At 54.7% G+C, this 18400-nt stretch overlaps 1 protein-coding gene across 6 annotated transcripts in view; it reads left to right on the top strand.

The window, feature by feature from the left end:
* Nucleotides 1-18400, top strand: part of MYO18B (myosin XVIIIB) — a 221852-nt gene that overhangs the window by 37491 nt on the left and 165961 nt on the right. For all 6 annotated transcript variants that reach the window (XM_043901502.1, XM_043901506.1, XM_043901501.1 and 3 more), the window contains exon 12: nt 2796-2940. In XM_043901502.1, the coding sequence (XP_043757437.1) occupies nt 2796-2940 (145 nt within the window). The remainder of the gene's footprint in view (nt 1-2795; nt 2941-18400) is intronic.

The following is an 18400-nucleotide window of genomic DNA, read 5'->3' as shown; positions in this document are numbered from 1 at the left end:
GGGCAAAGGCACCACTGTGTGCCGGGCACCGTGCTGGTGCTTTGCACATGTCCTCATTCAGGCCTCGCAGTGACCTAGGTGCAGGGTTGGTGGAAACTGAGCCTCCGATGCAAGGGCAGGAGATTGTGCTGTCACACTCCTGGGGGCACAGAGCTGGGGGCATGTGCACTTCTGTCCACTTCCAGGTCTGGATCTGGCCTCTGCATGGTCAAAACCTCCCGCTGCTTTAATCATAGCCTGGTTGAATGTGCAGAGAACATCTTGGATTTTATTCTTCTAAGTGACCTGCCATCTTGGGTTGACCTTAAGTCTGATTGCATCGGACAAACCCTGGGCACCTTCTGAGTTGGCTTTTACACTTTTAACTGATTTTTCTGTATTGAGTTGAGCCATACGGTCAAGTGTATAAAAGCACTCATTTTCAGTGTACCACTCAGCGATGGTTATATCCTTACACCTGCAACCCCACCCTGGATCACCATCTAGAACATTCCTCATTCCAGCAAAGGCTCCCTGGAGCCACCACTGGATCAGAACCATCCTTCCCACCTACGTCATCCTCCTGACTTTTCTTCCCAGAGGGCAGTGCTCCTTGCATTTGGCCTTCACGTGAACAGAATCACACGTGGCGTGGTGTTTTGTATGTGGCTCCTCTGACTCATGTGGGGTTCATACACGTGCTCACATGATCAGTGATGCGATCTTTCTCATGGCTATGTGGTGCTCCACCACTCCGCCCTGCCTGGACCACCCAGTCTTTATCCAGTCTCCTGGTAGACATTCTGGCTGTGAGTTGATCTGTCCCGCCGACCTGACTGATTTCCGTTTTCTCAATTTTGAGGCAGGACTGGCTTTTTTTCAGGGCATTATGCAGAAGTGTCTGGCTCCCTGGAAGTTGAGGGAGCAGTAAACATCCTCCTGATCCTAAGTGTTTTAGATCAGAAGCACATACATTCATCCCTCCATCACCAGGGGAGGCGGGGAGCAGAGGAGAAGATGGACAGAAGCTTCAGTGGAAGTTTTCTAATTCTTCTGTTCCTGTGAGTTAAGTGGCAGATGATGGAGTCTGCCTCTAATTGAAAGTCAAATGCTCATGGCTGACAGTGGGAGCTGTAATAAATGTGTCGCCTCTGTCCTTTTGGTGTCCTTTCTCTGCTACTTTGAAATCTCATAAATAACCAAGAGCATGTTGGTAAGATGCCTTCCCTTCCTCCGTTTGCTCCAGCGGAGCAGCTGTGGTTGCTAGGTTGAGTTCCTGGTTGCTAGGGATTTTGTGGTCCTGTGGTGGCCCAGAAATATGATGGATCAGTGGAACATGCTTTTGCTGTTAATTGAAACATTCCTGTAGCACATCCCTCAATGTCATTGTGAGCTTTGACGTCATCCCAATTGGTCGATGATCCTTGCGGGTTTCTTTCCCAGTTAGAAGAAGTGGCTTGAGTGGAGGGGACAAGTGGCCTGGGCGGGGAGTCAGCAAAACCCGATTCTTACCCTGAATCTGGTACTAATTTGCTCTGTGACCTGGGGCAACCATTGTCCCCTCTCTGAATCCCTAAGATCCAAGGGCTTGCCAGCTTTGACAGCTTACGGTTCATCACCCAAGCTATGTGAGCAGGCCAGGTGCAATTCAGTTCCTCATTATCTGCTGGAGGATTATCAACAGAAGAATTCTCATCATCAGCTCACTTCCTCTCCTCCCAGCAGGCTTCAGGAGTTGAGTCTTCTTGGCCAGATGCTGTGTGTGTGTGCAGGAGTTTCAGACTGATTTTAATATTCAATCAGACATAATTGGGATCGTAAATCTGGGAAAGAAAAAGCGATACCCTGCAACCCATAAACATATGATCATACCATTTTCTCTCCTCTCCTGCTGAAAAATCTCTGGCGGTTGCCCACCGCTTGCCCTGCGGATGGCAGACAGGATCTATCTCAGTTGCTGAGGCAGGTCAGTTAGTGGGGGCTGTAAGAGGGAGTGTCCTGAAGAGAGTCTGGACTCCCTGTGGGGTCTTCATTGATTAGTGATGTCTGCCTTGGGTCCAGGAATGGAAACATGGGTGTATTTTTGTCTGTCATGGTAGGAGTTTTAAGCCTGTGCCCTTTAACATGGGGTTTGAGGCCTTCCCTGTTGGCACCGGCCAGCTTCTCATGTGTGTCTTCACCCCTCCTCTGTCTGCCCCACTCCAGAAATCCCTGCTTCCCTGGCCATGTTAAGATGACCACCTTCTCTCCAGAGACCTCTTTTGTTCTCCTTGGCCCCCCACCCACCCAGCCTCTGTTCTGTCAAATTGGGCAGCTCTGCCTATTTGCCATTCAGATTTCATTCACAATTTTGTCTCATTTTCTGTGACAACCTCTTTGACTCTTTTGGGCAGGATAAATCAGCCTGGCCCTCCTCTGAGATCCCATAGTCCCCTGCTTAGCCTGTCTCACACTTAGTTGTTTTTACATCTCTTTCCACTTCTACCTTGAAAGGTCCTCAAAGTCAAGTTCTGGGTTTCGCTCATCTCTGCCTCCCCAGAGTCCAGCACAGTGCAGAGCCTCAATAAATCTTATTGAGTGAACACACGAACGAATAAAAATCACATGCTGTCTGAAGTCAGACAGAAATGATTGTTATAACTTTCCCAGCAGTCTGAGTTCCGTGTGTCGGTACTCCCCAGCTTAATCGCAGGTAATTTACTGTGGTCATAAAATGTCCACACATTCCCCTGAGACCGAGCCCCGCTTCCCGCTGCAAGCTTGCGTTTCGTCCACCGTGACAGTCTGTTTGTCTCCCTCTCTCCCCTTGTTCTCAGCCTGAAGACAAGCAGAGGGCAGCAGCCGCCTTCGCCCAGCTCCAGGGTGCCATGGAGACACTGGGCATTTCAGACAGCGAGCAGAGGGCCATTTGGCGGGTGCTGGCAGCCATCTACCACCTGGGCGCGGCGGGGGCCTGCAAAGGTACGTGCTTCCCAGCCGAGCTCACCTGGACTGCCGGCTGTCTCCACTGACGGGTGCCTGACAAGGCCCTTCTGTCCGTGAGAGTGTCACACGGACGGTGCCAGTGTGTTGTCTTCTGTGTCTCTGGGGCTGCTCTCTGCTAGGCTACAGAAGCAGGCATGCTGGGAGGGAAGCGGAGCTGATTTTTCAAGCAAGTCTCATAGCCCAGCACTGTCCAGTGGGACCTCTGCGGTGCCTGGGAGCTCCTCTGTCCAGTAGGATGGCTGCTTGCTGCTTGTGGCCATTGAGCATTTGACATGTAGCTGCTGCAAGTGAGGAATGTTTCCATTGTATTAAATTCTAATTAACATACATTTACATAGCCACATGTAGCTAGTAGCCACTGTGCTGGGAAGAGACACCCTGGAACAGGTGAGAGAAGGCTGGGTCCCTGCGCTGAAGGTGATGTGTTTCTGTCTAGACATCTTGGAGAGGCTCCCGCTGTGTGTGCTGAGCCGACCCGGCTGTCCTCCTCCCAGACTTGCTCTCGTCCTGAACTGTCTGTGTGCTGACTGTCCTCCTTCACGTTGGTCTCCCCAAGGGGTTCTGACTGTCCCTGCCCCTCTAGTCATTCCCCTTTCCCTGTAGATACTCCCGTGACAGCATTTCTGTCCTGACTTCTCTATTCTTGCTATTATCACCTTAGACTAAGAGTTTGCTAGTCTTTTTTTTTTCCTGGGTTATCGCAGTAGCCTCATTGCTGATGCCTTCCCTCCTCCCTTGTGACCACTGGGCTCCTTTCTAGAACACAGACCTGCGGTGCCGTTCCCTGCTTAGAATCCTCCCGAGGCCCTCCCGTGTCTGCTCCATCTTGTAAAATCCCTTGGCTTGGCATTCAGGGCTGCTCTGCCACCTCCCTCGTCCCTGTGAAAGGTCCCAAGGAGATGGTCAGTGTCCAGAGCCGCGCGGCTCCTGCCTTCACGGGGCTGATGGTGCCCTGTGTTATGACCGTGTCCTTGTCTAGCTCTTTCCGCTAGAGAGTGGCTTCCTTTGGGCACGGAACGTACAGTTGGGGTTGACTTGCGGAGTGGACACAGGCACGCATGGCGCCTGTCTGGAGCTGTGTGCTGGCACTGGCGGGCGTTCCGGGCCCTTCCTCTGGGAGGCAGCAGACTTCTTTGGAACATGGCAGCAAGTGGTTCCTCCACCGCCATCCCCCTGGGCCCTGTGGCCTGCCCTTTTGATTTTCATGCTCTTGAGCCACATGTACTGGTGCGCTGATTTGATTTTGGACATTTCTAGAAGTCATGCTGAGTCAGAAATAGGTAAGGTGGCAATTCCACAGTTGGTCCAGGCCAAGGGCAGGCATGCCTGACTATACAAACAGAAAAAACAAATGCCACTTGCCTTTTCCAAAAATCAGCCGTGGGGTATGCTCTGTGTCCTGATTGTTTGTAAATCAGACAGCTTTATAAACAGACTGGGACTGGGGACACCACTGCACAGTTCAGACCAGAGAGCTGTTGAAGATTTAGAGTTGGGGAACAGGCATCTGTAGGTTGACGGGGGTGTGGAAGGAAACAGACCTGTTTTACACAACGGAAGACTGAGGCTCCGAAGGTCCAGGTGCAGTAAACCCCAGGGTATGGGCTCTTGAGTGAGGCAGATGTGAGTTAAAAAGCAAACTTCTCCAAGCTTCAGAGGCTTCTCTTTCAATGGGCCAAGACTGGGGTTGGTGTGAGGATTGAATGGAATAAGGAAGAGAAAGCTGTATTAAACTGGGCTCCCCTGAGGCAGACCCTGAGACGAAGATTTGGGTGTGTGTAGCTTTTGGGGGAGGGGATATCAGGAAGAACCAAGAGGGGAGCGAGGGAGGGAAAAGTGGATGATGCTGGGGCATTAAGGTGTGAATTAGGGACTTCCCTGGTGGTCCAGTGGCTAAGACTCCGAGCTCCTAAGGCAGGGTGTCTGGGTTCGGTCCCTACTCAGTGAACTAAATCCTGTATTTCTTGACTAAAAGACCCATCATGCCTCTACTAAAGACCCCAAATGCTGCAACTAAAGACCCTGCATGCTGCAATGAAGATCGAAGATCCCTCATGCCATAACTAGGAGCCAGAGCAACTAAATAAACATTTAAAGCCTTTTTATAAATAAATAAAAATAAAAAGCCAAGTGGATTAGCTCTGGGAAGTGAAGGGCCAGTCTCTCTGGGGACCTCTGGGAAATTCTGAAGAGCATGTCTCCTCATTGTGTATTACCCGAGGGGTGAGGGAGCCGGGATGTTGATCCACCACCACCTGCTTCTGCCTGCTTGAAGGTTGCTCCTGGGGCGTGTTACCCCTGCCCTTCCAGCCTGCCCCATGCCTGAGCTGAGCATGTTCCTGCAGCCAGGAAAGCAGAGGGGTGCAGATAGGTAGGTGCCTGCAGTGACAGGCCAGGGACGTGTATGGGGTGGTAGAGATGGAGTGAGGTGCTGGGAGTGGCGGACAGGTCGTCCATGACTCCGGCTCAGGGCAGTCCTTCAGCAGATTGTTGTTGAGCCTGGGTTAACTGACTCTCCAGGATGTCACAGCCACTGGCCTCTCAGCTGCACTCAGCTCAGACAGGCTGGCTCCCTCCCTCCCAGCACTCAGCAAAGCCTAGGGAGAGGGCAAGACAGGGTTCCCTGAAGTCACACTGGAACCCACTCTAACTCTGATGCCACAGGACAGAGGCTGAGGGAGCCCCAGGTCTATTAAGCTGCCACCAGAGAAGTTTGATGCCTGACTCTTATCTCTCCGGGGCTCATGGGGCACCCCCTCTGATGTGGGCTCGGGACTCATACCTGTAACAGTAAAAGAGAAAGTCACTTATAAATATTTTATTAATACATGATTATGGCAATAACTCCTGCCTGCCTTCCCCACCCCACCTTACAAATTATTTTAAGAGGAGCTGCTGTCATTCTGCCTGGGAGGCCTGCCCGGTGATTTACTTACAATATATTCTGCTTTGGAAGATTTCATAATAGGTTGCTCTGAAATCAGCTATTAAGAATTTCAAAGTCGTATATAAATGTCTTGACTTTGTGTCATAACAGATCATTTTGAAATATATTAAGAATCATTTCCATTAATCAGATTTTTTCTCCCCCCATTAAAACGATGCTCTCCTCCCAGCACGCCTGACTTCCTTAACTTGTTTTGAAAGTCCTAATTCTGTTTTTAAAAACCATATCTGTCCCTGTGGGGAGATTTCAGGACTTATAACTGGACTCGGGATTTTTGAACTGTGATGGTAGTAATGACAACTACTGCTAATATTGGTTTAGCGTCTGATGCTTTCAGAAGTGCCTGTACCTCTTGTGACTTTTGATATGATTTGATTCATGTAATAGCCTGGTAAGGAAAGATAGTGCAGTGGGAAAGAGTCAGCCTCCTGGCTTGGCTTCTCTGAACCTCAGTTTCCTCCCCAGCAAAATGGGGTAGTTATGGCAGCCACTTTGCAGGCTTGTTGTGAGGATTAAATGAGTCGGTGCCAGCGTTGAGAGCACAGGCCTTGGCTCACAGTGAGGAGCTCTGTAAGAGGAGGACTGTAGTTCACCTGGCGTCCGACAGCTGGTATATTCCAGAATGAGGCCTCCCTGCCACGACCACTCCCCTGCCCTAGACCTCGTTGGTTGGGTCATTCCTTGCTGGAGAACTGACCTGTTTTCCCAGGCCGCGTGCTTATAGATGCGGCGTCGCTGCACAACCGTGGAGCAGCCTGGGAGGAGAGAGAACTGTAAGGTACCCATCTTATAGATGAGGGGACCGAGGCCTGCCAGAGAGGCTCATCCTCATTCCCCGGGAGCTGGGGTTTGGACCCAGTCTGTCCAGGCGCTGAGCCCAGCCTCTGGGACCACATCCTCTGTCTCTCTGTCCCTGTGTGCCGTGACCTCTGTCCTCTCAGGCTCCCAGGTCGTCTCTGGGGCACCCAGAGCTGTTTTCACTCATGACAATTCTGACACCAGAGAGGTGGGCTCTTTCTCACAGCAGGCAATCCTCTGATTCTCTGGACACCAGCTGGGTGTCCTACAATTTAATCCACTCCTGACACTACCTAGAGTTTGTGTAGGTCAAGGGCTCAGTCCCACAAGACTGTACCACTTCAGACACGGGTCACAGACCCCTCCTCGGGTTGATAACTTGCTGGAACGGCTCGCAGAGGTTAAGAGGGCGCTTTACTTACCAGCATCTGCTATAAAGTACACAGCTCAGGAACACCCATGTGAAAGAGACGCAGGGGGCGGGCGGCAGAAGAAGGGGCTTCTATCCTCACTGGTGTGTGGGCCTCCCAGTGCCCTGGAAGCTCTCTGAGCCCCCTCGTCGGGGGTTTTCTGGAGGTTTCATTACATGGGTGGGATTGATTAAATCATTGACCCTTGGGGATTCATTCCATCTCCAGCCTCTTCTCTCCCCTCCCTGGAGGGAATGGAACTGAAAGTTCCCAGTTTCTAGTCATGCCTGGGTCTTTCGGGTGATCAGCCCCTGTCCTGACACCGTCTAGGGTCCCCCAGCCACTGGTCGTCTTCTTAGCAGACAGAAGACACCCTCACCATCTCAGAGATTCCAAGGGTTTTAGGAGCAGTGTGCCCGGAACCACAAAGACCACAGGCACATTTATGACAGGTGACAGCCGCAAGCCCTGTGCAGCAGCTGCCAGGCCCGGTGGACCCATGAGGGGCTCCTGAGCACGTGCTGGTGGGTTGGTCCCCTCCCCGGGGGCCCAGGCCCTCAGGTTGCCATGTGGTCCTTGCATACTTATGGCTCCTGCCCCGTTTGGATTCTCCCCAGGGAGCCAGTCCCAGCACACTCCTGGGGGCTCCTCTGACCCTCCTCGTTTGGGGGAGTCCCTTTAAGCTTCCACTGACCCCTGAGTGCCTGCAGGGTGCTGCCACCGCGGCCCTCCCCTGCGGCCTCCTCAGCCCCTTCAGCCCCTATGACGTGGTGTTCTTGACCTCAGGAGGCTGGCTCCTGCGGGGCTCTGGGTCACCCTGTCACCAGCAGTGCCCTGGGCAGTGTCAGAGAGAACGTCTCTCCCCAGAGTGTGGCGGGGCTGGGACCCAGGCAGCTTGAAGCCAGCTGCTCCTGGGCTCAGATCTCAGCTTGGCCTCTATTTTGCTGTGTTGACCTTGGCCAAGTTCCAGGGCTCACCTGTACCTCCTCCTTAAGAGGGAGAGAGGGTGGTGGAGAGCTGTTTAGGGTCTCACCCACGGCTGAGGTGCTAGAAATGCTGGGGCTCCGGGCCTCCGCCCGCAGACAGGCCAGGTGGCTCCGGGCTCAGCCGGTCAGTTGTCAAGAGGCCGCATCCCTCCGTCCTTCTGTGCTGCTGCTTCCTCCTCTCTGCCTCCCAGGCTCACGGTCCCTGATGGAGCCCTTGGGAAGGCAGTGGGAGGGGCCCCGGAGGCCGCCTCGGCGTGGCAGGCGGAAAACCCCGGTGATTTGGCACAGGGACGGTTTGCTGTTCACCAAGACTCACGGCCCAGGCCATCCCTCAGGAACCACCAGGGAACCATTTATCCAACCTCAGGTTTCTTTCCTTTGGCAAAGCGGGGCCCATGGAACAATCAGCCAGCCCCCGTGTGTGTGGAATGGCAGCGAACTGATGTTCTCTGGAGTCCACTTGACAAGGAGGCGGGTGGGAAGGAGGGACACCTGGGCCCCACAGGGGGCGAGCCAGCCTGTGTGATTTAACCTGTACCTGCAAAGTGGTAAAACCCGGCCCACCTTCTACGTGACCGGTCACAAGACTGCATCCCACCTGGCACATGGGATGTGCCACAAGCTGCCGCACTTCTCTTTGCAGAGTGCTTTGTTATCAGTGGTCTCCACTGCGGCATTGCCTGCCTGCCCCTGGGGCAGGCCAGAGTGGGGTGGGGGGTGGTCCTGAGGCCCATTTACCGGGTGGAGAACGCACGCCTCCGGGGGTGCTGCTCCTCGATTTAGGGCACACGGCGAGCCCTCAGTGCTGGTCACAGCAGCTTCTGAGCCGGAGTCCAGTTCCGGACTCTCAGTCCAGTGCTCTTGCCACAGCTTCGATGAAGGCTCTGGGGGCCAAGGACAGTGTGGGGGTTGTGGTCAGAGTGGTCAGGAGTGACACAGACTGGGGCTCGGGGACGTGAGGGTTCTAGCAGGTGCCAGCTCTGTGACTGGGCCGGCGACCATGCTGCAGAAAAAAATCAGGCGCAAGCCCCATGGCTTCAAGCCTCATCTTACTGTCTCCCCAAGCTCCTAGGGCTCTGCAGTGTAGGAGAGCTTGGCTGGGCTGCGGTCAGAGATGGTGACGTGGAAACAGTTGGGGCGGAGTGGCCGGGAGGCCAGGCGCCTCTCTCTCTCTGCTTCTCAGAAGTCAGGGCTCTCCCAGGGGCCTCTTTGGGCCTCCTCATGGCCTGGCGGCTCCACAGAAGCTTCCAGAGAGCATCATGAAAGCTACTTCCCCTCTTCTCAGTCGGTCACACAGGGTCACTACCGCCATGCTCTGTGTCACAGCTTCAGAGGCCAGCAAGCCTGGCAGGTAGGGAGGGAATTCCCACTTGGCAGTGCAGGCTGCTGAGGCTCACAGAGGCTGTGTGAGACTGCCAGGGTCAAAGAATCATATCACGGTTAGAATCAGCACCTGTCTGCCTCCGCAGCCAGTGTCCCACCCCTCTGTAAGGCCGCCCACCCGGCCCAGTCCTTGGGTGCCTTCCCGGTGCCCGGACCTGCCATGGCCCGTCCCGGGACCTCCGCCTCACCGCTCAGAGCAGCTTCTCAGGTCCATCCCCAGCCTGCAGTCTCCCTTCATCTGCAAGGTCGTCCTCTACGGGAAACCGAGACAGAGGAGCTACGAATCGAGGCTCCCAGCATGGGCTCGGGGCAGGTGGACCTGTGTGTGTCTTACTTCGCCGTCTGTGACCCTCTTGACCTCTGAGGCTCAGTGTCCTCATCTGAAGATTGGGGATAATAATTGTGTCGCCTCCCTGCGTCCTTGGGAGGACTACAGTACTCAGTTTGAATATATGTAGCTCAATGATTCTTGTTATCACTGCTGTTATTATTAATGGAAAATCTGTCCGCTGTTGCAGTGTTTCCCCTCGAAGTCTGAGTCCGCCAAGCTGGCTTGGGCTGGTCTTCAATCCTCTCCAATCCATGTGGCCCCATAGCTGTAAGAGGCGACACACACCCACCCTGGCAAGTCTGAGACTCTGTCACTCTGTCCGCTGTCCCTCGTGACTTGGTGAAATGACAGCAATGTTCAGAATCTAGACTATAATAACCAGGACGAGTGGTGTCTGCCCTGATGGCTGAGTTGCCTGCTTTCCTTCGGCTCTGAAGGCTGATGGGAGGTTTAACTTATCTGTCACTCACTGAATTTACCAGTCTCCTTGTCACTGACCCCACTGCCTGACATACGACGCACTCGGGCCCGTGTATAACCCAAGGACGGGCCCCGTAACGGGATGATGGAGGGAGGCTGCCGATTGGCCACCACTCCTGCCTGTCCTGATAAGGCTGTCAGACCCCAAAGAGACGGGACTGTAACTTGGGGAGCCCCGAGGGGCCTGCAGGAAGGAGAGACGATGGCAGCAATGACAAGGGTCCAGCCCCCCGCCTTCTACCAGGGGCCCCGACATCCAGCAGCCAGGGCAGTCTGTCCACGGATAGGAGGAGGTGGCCTGATGCTTCTCAAGCCCAGGCAGGACCCCAGAAGGCCAAGGGGAGTAGTAATAGCAATGCTGTCAGCTTGAAGCAGTGTATATTCAAGCACCTGGAGCAGACTTTTAACCCTTTTTTATTGTTTTTAAACAACTGCACAAGCAACACCGTAAAGTTGTCTTCCTGTGAAAAATGGAAGCAGCACAAATGAACACAGAACGTGGGAAGCAGGTCGCTCCCCGTTCTCTTGATCCTCCTGCCCCGGAATGCAGCCACTCCTAAGGTGTAAAGGTGACGTTTGGTGCAGCTGACAAGCCAGGACTGACACACAGTTATTAACTGAAGCTCCTGGTTTACCTCGAGGCTCAGCTTGGTGTACCTTCTCTGGGCTTTGACAGATGTCTTCTGTCATGTGCCCACCATGACCGTGTGCTCCAGGCTGGTTCCACTGCCCCAGCAGGCCAGCTTTCTTCCTCAAAATTCTGATTCAAAGTCGTCACAGACTCATCAGTAGTTGGAACAGTAACAGGCTGTCGCTGACTCCTCCCCGCGACCGTGGCCGTGGCCAGGGCTGCAGTCCCTCTGAAAACCAGCGCGTGGCCCTGTCGTGGGGACCTGTGGGGTCCTGTGTGGCCCCAGCTGCAGGCCGCCTCCTCAGGCCCTTGAGACCGAGCGTGCGCTGTGCCTGTGACGGTCGCCCAGGTGGGCGGTGGGGCGCCGCTACCGGTTCAGAAGCAGGCTCACAGTGACTCCGTTTCACACGCTCTGCTTCTCCCTGTCTGGTGCAAGGTGGACCCCGCTGCTCCCGGGACCCCGCGGTGCCCACCTCCTCTCCGCCGACTGCGGGGTTTTCCCACGGAGGGGTCTCTGTCTCCATCGCATTTCTCCAGCTGATGAGCCTTCGGGCAGTTTCCTGCTTCGGGGGATTGTAAACAGCACCGTGTGGGCATCATTGTCTGTAGAGGCAGGGCGGGGGTGAACGTTCTGGGGGCATGGTTTCCTGGGCCTGTGGGATCAGAGGGGTGTGTCTGAGGTTGGACGTTTCCATGAACATGGCACGATTCCCCTCCCTGGGTGTTTGTTCACACGGGTCGGCTCACTGCACCCTCACATGCCCATGGGGGACGTCGGGCAAGAGTCTGTGCCCCTGGACACCTGGGCCGTTGCTGAGTTCGTGTTGCTCCCCTTCCCCCATCCTTCCCCTCCTCCCCCACGCTCCCCCTCCCCCCTCCACTTCTTCCCTTCCTCTCTCTGCACTGCTCCCTCCTCCCCTCCCCTCCTGTCTTCTCTGTGCCTTGGACAGCTCGGCACCACCATCCTCACTTTCCAGGACACAATTTCCCTCTGATCCAAGGAGGGAGACCCAGACAGGCGCATTGGAGATGCCAGGAGAAAGTTCTAGACAGGAGACATCCAAAGTTCATCAGGGTCCGCCCCCCCAAGGGGTCCTAGGACCTGGGACCCTGAACCAAATCTCCCAAACTGAGAGGGAGTCAGGGAGGATGAGTCAGACAGAAGAGCCCTTGTGAGCAGAGGTGTGGTGGCCCCTTGAGCAAGGCCTGGGGCTTCTGTGTCCCCATCAGCCAGGCGCCAGCCTCAGACCCCGGCACTGGTGCTCTGGGATCGAGAGACGTTTACCACACGGCCCCAGCACAGCCCTGCACCCCCGAGGCCGGTACCCCCGGGCCCTGTCCTGCCCCCACCCGTCCTCTGCCACAGGCCCCAGCTGGTGGCTTGGCTCCCTGCCCGACAGCTGCCGCAGCCCGGCCTATTCTGGGCCACAGGCAAGGATTTATTCTGCGTTTTCTGAGCATATTGAATTCATTCATTAAGCTGGGATGGCTGCTGTGGGATGTAAACAATTATATTTTAAAAAGCCACAAACCCCTGAAGTGGCTGATGCTAGAAGGCATTCCTGCCGCCAGCCCCAGGCTTTTGGAGGGAGGTGTGAGCAGCTGAAACCCCCGAGGGACCGGCTTCAGCTTGGCCCTGCGAAAGCCGGTCCCCTCTTTATGCCCTCTGTTTCCAATAAGTAATAACAGCAGCTGACCTTTATCCGGTGCTTACACAGGGCAGGTCCTATGCTAAGAGCTTTGTTCGTCTCAATGATCCCATGGAGTAGGCACCGTTATCCCACTTTACAGATGAAGAAACTGAGGCTCAGGGAGGGGAAAGGACTTGCCCAATGAGGGTGTGTAGACACTCTCTGGGATCTCTTTTAGCCTTGCTCATCAGAGACTCCAGCGAGCTATGGCTCAGTGAGGACTCCCATCATAAAAGCACGTCTCACCCTTCAGAGTCAGAGCATAGGAGTACTGGTGACAGCAATGATGACGATGATGATGGAATTATTACCTGTCACTATTTGCTGAGTCTGCTCTCTGCCAGGCAGGACTTAAGTGCTTTGCGTGGTTATTCCATTTAATCCTTGTAACCCAATATGGTGACAAGCGGAAGCTCCAGTACTTTGGCCACCTGATGCGAAGAGCCTGGAAAAGACCCTGATGCTGGGAAGGATTGAAGGCAGGAGGAGAAGGGGACGACAGAGGATGGGATGGTTGGATGGCATCACCAACTCAGTGGACATGAGTTTGAGCAAGTTCTGGGAGCTGGTGATGGACAGGGAAGCCTGGCGTGCTGTGGTCTCTGGGGTCGCAAAGAGTCGGACACGACTGAACTGAACCCGATATGGAGAATTACACCCTTTTTATGGGTGAGTCAGTGGAGGCTCAGAAAGGCAAAGGAAGTTATCGAAGGTCCTAACTTGGAAAGGGGAGGAGCCCAATTTGGGACCAAGGAGTTCTGTCTTTGACGCTCCCCCCATTCTTCATGCTGTGTTTTGCTGCGTGGTCCGTGGTGTCATCAATACACATGGGATTAGTAATCACACCTTTTCATGTGGTTCTTGCCCTGATGAGATTAAGCACTTAGCGCAGCACCAGGCATGTGCTGAGTACTCTGAAAACACCCACTGATTTTCTGGGCTTCCCTTGGACTCCAGCTTCAAAGGAGACAGTGTGATAAGTTGAGGGACCCCTGCTCAGCCTGCCTTGCTGAGGGACCCCAGAATGTAGAAAGAGCATTGGACTGAGGGCCAGCCAGGGCCAGGTTTAATCCTGGCTTAAACTGTGTGGCCTCAGGCCTCAGGTCAGCCACTCACTGGCTACTGGTCCCATCCCTCAAGCCACTGCTCCTGCAGTTCCCCCAGGTGATGAGTGATGCCTTCCACCGAGGTCTCCCTGATGACTGCTTCTCAGCTCGGATCAGCTGCCCTGGGGACACTCCCAGGCAGCGTCACATCCAGTGTCTTGTTTCATACTTATAGTGACCCACTGGGAGAGGAGCCACCCCACTGTACGGATGTGGAAACTGAGGCTCCGATGTCCTGCTTGAGATCTCGCAGCCCGGTCTAAAACTGCCAGGCTCTGGTTCTTCCTGTGACCGCCCACCACCCCAAAGATGCCACGCCAGTCTTTCCCCACCAGCTGCTTGATCAGTTAGTCCAGGAGGCCCTACCCTTGCTTCCTTTCTCCTGTCAACTCCTGATGCACAGCAGCAGACTCATGGTACTGGGCAGTCTTGCAGAAGAGTGGCCCATTTTGCTTGGTTTAAGCAGATGCTGCCGCTGCTGATTTGTCCACAAGCCATCTTTGTCCTGAACGCCAGAGCATCCGGAGCATTGTCTTTCCAGACAACGCCAGAGCATTGTCTTTCCGGTTGATGGTGGATTCTGAACAACTCAGCAGCAATTTATTGACGGCTTGTTGACCAGGCCTTACGGGGCTCACTCACTGTGCAGAGGGACAGATGACCTTCTCTAAGGTCTGTCCAGGTTTCTGGGGCTGCGTGGCACCCAGGGACAGCAGGAACAGGTAGGAAACCTAACACCCAGGAGGAGCCTTGAAGTTCTGGCCTCTAACACAGCCCCATTTTCCAGGATCCCAACAATTGAACTTGACCTGATATCCCTGGGCAGAAATCTCAGCGTTTGGTCATGATTACAAAGGTTGACATTTATCCCGCAGATCCAGCGCTTAGCGATCTGCACCTGTAACTGCACTAACCCTTCACAAGAATGCCCTGGGGGTAGATGCCCATTTCACAGAGGAGGAAACTGAGGCTCAAAGAGGTGACAGGGTTTCCCCAACATCACCTGGCTTTGGCCAGCGGAGGTGTGATTTGAACCCCAGCAGTCTGTTTCTGGAACATCGCCTTTTCTCGGGGCACCCACAGCCTTTCAGGCTTATCTCTTCCCTGCAGGTGGCCTCCTCCTTCACAGACCTCCAAACTGTAAACCTCTGTGTGAGGACATGTGAGCCGGATGCACCAGCATAATAGATAGGTCATGTAATGGCCAGTGACTCAGCGGAAAAGTCACTTGGTCGTCAATAAATGCAGGAGGCCACAGTAATTGATAGCAATTGAACTGGGAGTGCACATGGGAAAGATGGTCTCGTCATTTTTTCCTTTTTTTGTATTGAGCATAAACAGGAAAACCTGCCTTTGCAGGTGGATCTCAGCATCTCAGAGACTGCAGTTCCATCACTCTCCCTCACTCCGTCCTTTTTTCTCTTTTCTTTCATTTCCCTTTGTTCATTCTCATCTTCAAACCCTAGCCTGCCTCTTCTCAGCAGTGATCTTGGGTGAGTGGCTCAGGTACAATGATTTGCCCAGGGTCACCTGGTTAACGGAGGACTCTTTCAGCTAAGCCACTGTTTCCTAAACTGGTGTCTCAGGGGACGTTCGACCATCTTGGTCTAAAAGCATTCCCAGGCCACATCGATCTACACAGAACGTCCCCTTCTTGGAGCATCATACCATACTCCTTAAAGGCTCTGAGATGTCCTGCAGTTAAGAAACTTGTGTTACCAAACAATGGGCAAAGTGATCGCACACAGCATCCATTTCTCCCCAGGGAACACCTGCCCTGAGGGGCCCTTTGGGAAACTCTGACCCTGGCCGTGCGGCCGCTGTGTCCTGCTCCACAGCCCTCCGGTCACGCGGGGAGTTTCTCTCTCAGCCCTGCCCTTGGTAGCACGGCGGGTGGGGCCAGACCTCACCCCATTTGTGCAGACGGTTTCTAGGGATAGACAGAGGCACACACCCAAAAGAGCAGCATGCCAGGAATTTGGCTCACTTTCAGAGAACCTTCTCTTGGCCTCAATAATTCAAGGGAGGTATGTGTTCGTCACTCAGTTGCGTTTGACTTTGTGACCCCATGGACTGTAGCCCACCAGCCTCCTCTGTCCATGGAATTCTCCAGCCAAGGATACTGGAATGGGTAGCCATTTCCTTCTCCAGGGAATCTTCCCAACCCAGGGATTGAACCTGGGTCTACCTGCTGCTTTGGAGGCAGATTCTTTACCACTTGAGCCACCAGGGAAGCCCAGTTGAAGGAAAAACCAAACCAACTGTGTTACGTGGGATCAGCGTCCGAGGCTGTCTCTGAGCCTTAACACTGTAAATGGGTGCAGCTGCTGAGATAAGGATTCAAGGGCTAGAATCTCGCGTGAGAGTGATCCTAGGAAGCCCTGGGAGGGGCGTGGGGAAGGAAGGCAGCCTGTAAGAGCCTGTCACCGAAACCAGCTACTTCTACAGGCAGCTGGGGCTCCACTCCGCTGGAGGCCTCTGGGGGTCAGCATAGCGCACACCCCGGAGCAACTGCTCTCCAAAGACCTTACCTTCAGTCCCTGAGTCAGGAAGATCCCCCGGAGGAGGGCATGGCAACCCACTCCAGTGTTCTTACCTGCAGAATCCCATGGACAGAGGAGTCTGGCGGGCTACAGTCCATGGGGTCACAAAGAGTCGGACACAACTCAGCAGCTAACACTTTCAGACTTCCAGTCACTGGTTGAGGGCTGGGGATGTCTGTTCCGTGGCACGTCCAGCCACAGCCTGTGCAAGAGCAAATGCCGGTGCGTGCGAAGGCCCCCAGCAGAGGAAGCACAGGAAGCCCGGGGCAGACGGAGGCGCAGCAGCAGCCCTGCGCTGGTCCGCCCACGTGCCGCCTTCTGAAGTGTGTCCCTGTTGCCTTTTGACTTGGCCTACAGCCCACGCGTGTGCTTGAGCCAGGTCTGATATGTGAGATACTGGGGGTACCAGAGCTGCCCCTAAGCCTGTGCCACGACCGGAGGGTCCAGGGACCTAGACTCAAGCGCCGGCTCAGCCATTTACGGCTGTGACTCAGGGCAAGGCGGCTCCCCTTTCTGGGTCTTGGCGGCCTCTGCTATAAATCAGGCCTACCGGCCTTCAGCCTGCACCCCTCCCAAGACAGCTGGGAGACGAGCCAGGGCCATTCCGCCGTCCCCCTGCTCCGTGTAGACACATCCAGGTGTGCGTCCCCCGTGTGGGCCACGGCGAGATGCACGGACTGTTTTTCACTGAGCATGACTACAGAACTGGTACGTGCAGGTAGTTCTTTCCTACAGAGCTATTTCAAGGGTGGGCGGTCCCGTCAGACAACACTGTATTTATGTAAATCTGGCCACGCACAGGCAGGCGTGAGGCCAGCGGTGACCGATATGTATTCTTCTGTGTGTCACGGACCCTGAAGGCAAGCCACCCACTTCTCTGGTGTTCCACTGGAGGGGAGGCTTGCTGCGTCGGACTCGGGGAAACATGCTGCAGTACTGTACGCTACGGGCAATTTAAGAGATTCTCAAGGGGAATTTTAAGCCTCTGACTCTGATTTTTCGCTCCGTTCTGGTTTCAGAGCAATATCCCAGTGTGAGAGAAGGCTCCTCTGCACGGGCCCAGGGTTAGCACACTGAGAGCTGAAGTCAGGAGGCTTGGAGTTCAGATCTCACGTCTGCCCCTCACCAGCCATGAGACCTCAGAAGGTCGCTCTCTCTGTGGCTCAGTGTCCTCATAAGCAGACCCTGGCTGCTCTGGTGCCCGTGTTCCCGTCCAGTCCGCCTTCTCCCCGCCACAGGTGCCGGCCCAGGGTTCTCAGCCCCCTCTGAGAAGGCCTGGCCTCCACCCGGCTCTGGACAAAGGCGGAGGGACCCAAAGGCGGAGGGGTTGGGTTTGGTGCCTGGCCTGCCTTCAGGTGGCTGGAAGCAGAAGTGTGTTTTCCCAGCAAAGCTCACATGTGCCTCCTGGGTTTCACCAGCAGGAGCCTGGAAATAAGCCCCTTAAGTCCGGCGGGACTTAGAGTCCTGCCCTGCGCACTTCGGCTCCTCTTTTCAGACACAGCCGTCGCTTAGCCCCTTCGTGAGCTCTTGTAGCTCTGCGAGGCTACAAGTCACAGTGGGAAGGGTCCGGAGACCGTTTCAGAGGGTGGCCGTGGAGGCGATGGGGCAGGAGAGGGGCAGGGCGTCGGCCGCCTGGACAGTCGTGTTCAGGAAGAGGACGTCTCATTCAGGGCTGGTAGCCTGTAACTCCTCTCTGTAATGCTTGCTAATCTCCATTATTTTTAGCAATGAGAAAGCAGACCTCAGGCTCCCAGGTAGCTGTATCTAATTAGAATCTAATGGTATTTCTGTACACACATTGTATTTATTTCTGCCTTCTGTTTGTGACAAGTGATGGCGGTGTTGGTTCAAGAACTAGCCCCCCATACACTGGGTGGAGGGGGGGCAGGGAGAGACTGAAGAGGCAGCCCTTCCAGATGGGAGGGTGGCAGGTGTGACACACAAAGGAGCTGACACATGAGGCTTGTCTCGGGCTCTGCATGGTGGGTGGGTCTCCACCCCTGCCCGCCCGAGTCTTACGAGTTTATAGAGAGGCCGGAACTGGGCTGGGTCACAGAGCCCTTCTGGACGGTCTCAGAAGCACCCTGCCATCTCAAGGCTGTGTCCTTGTACCAGTCCCTGCTGTGGGAG

This window comes from Cervus elaphus, chromosome 5, assembly GCF_910594005.1.
Source record: "Cervus elaphus chromosome 5, mCerEla1.1, whole genome shotgun sequence".
Lineage (NCBI taxonomy): Eukaryota > Metazoa > Chordata > Mammalia > Artiodactyla > Cervidae > Cervus > Cervus elaphus.
Note: the sequence above shows the minus strand (reverse complement) of the source record. Positions and strands in the feature narration are given on the sequence as shown.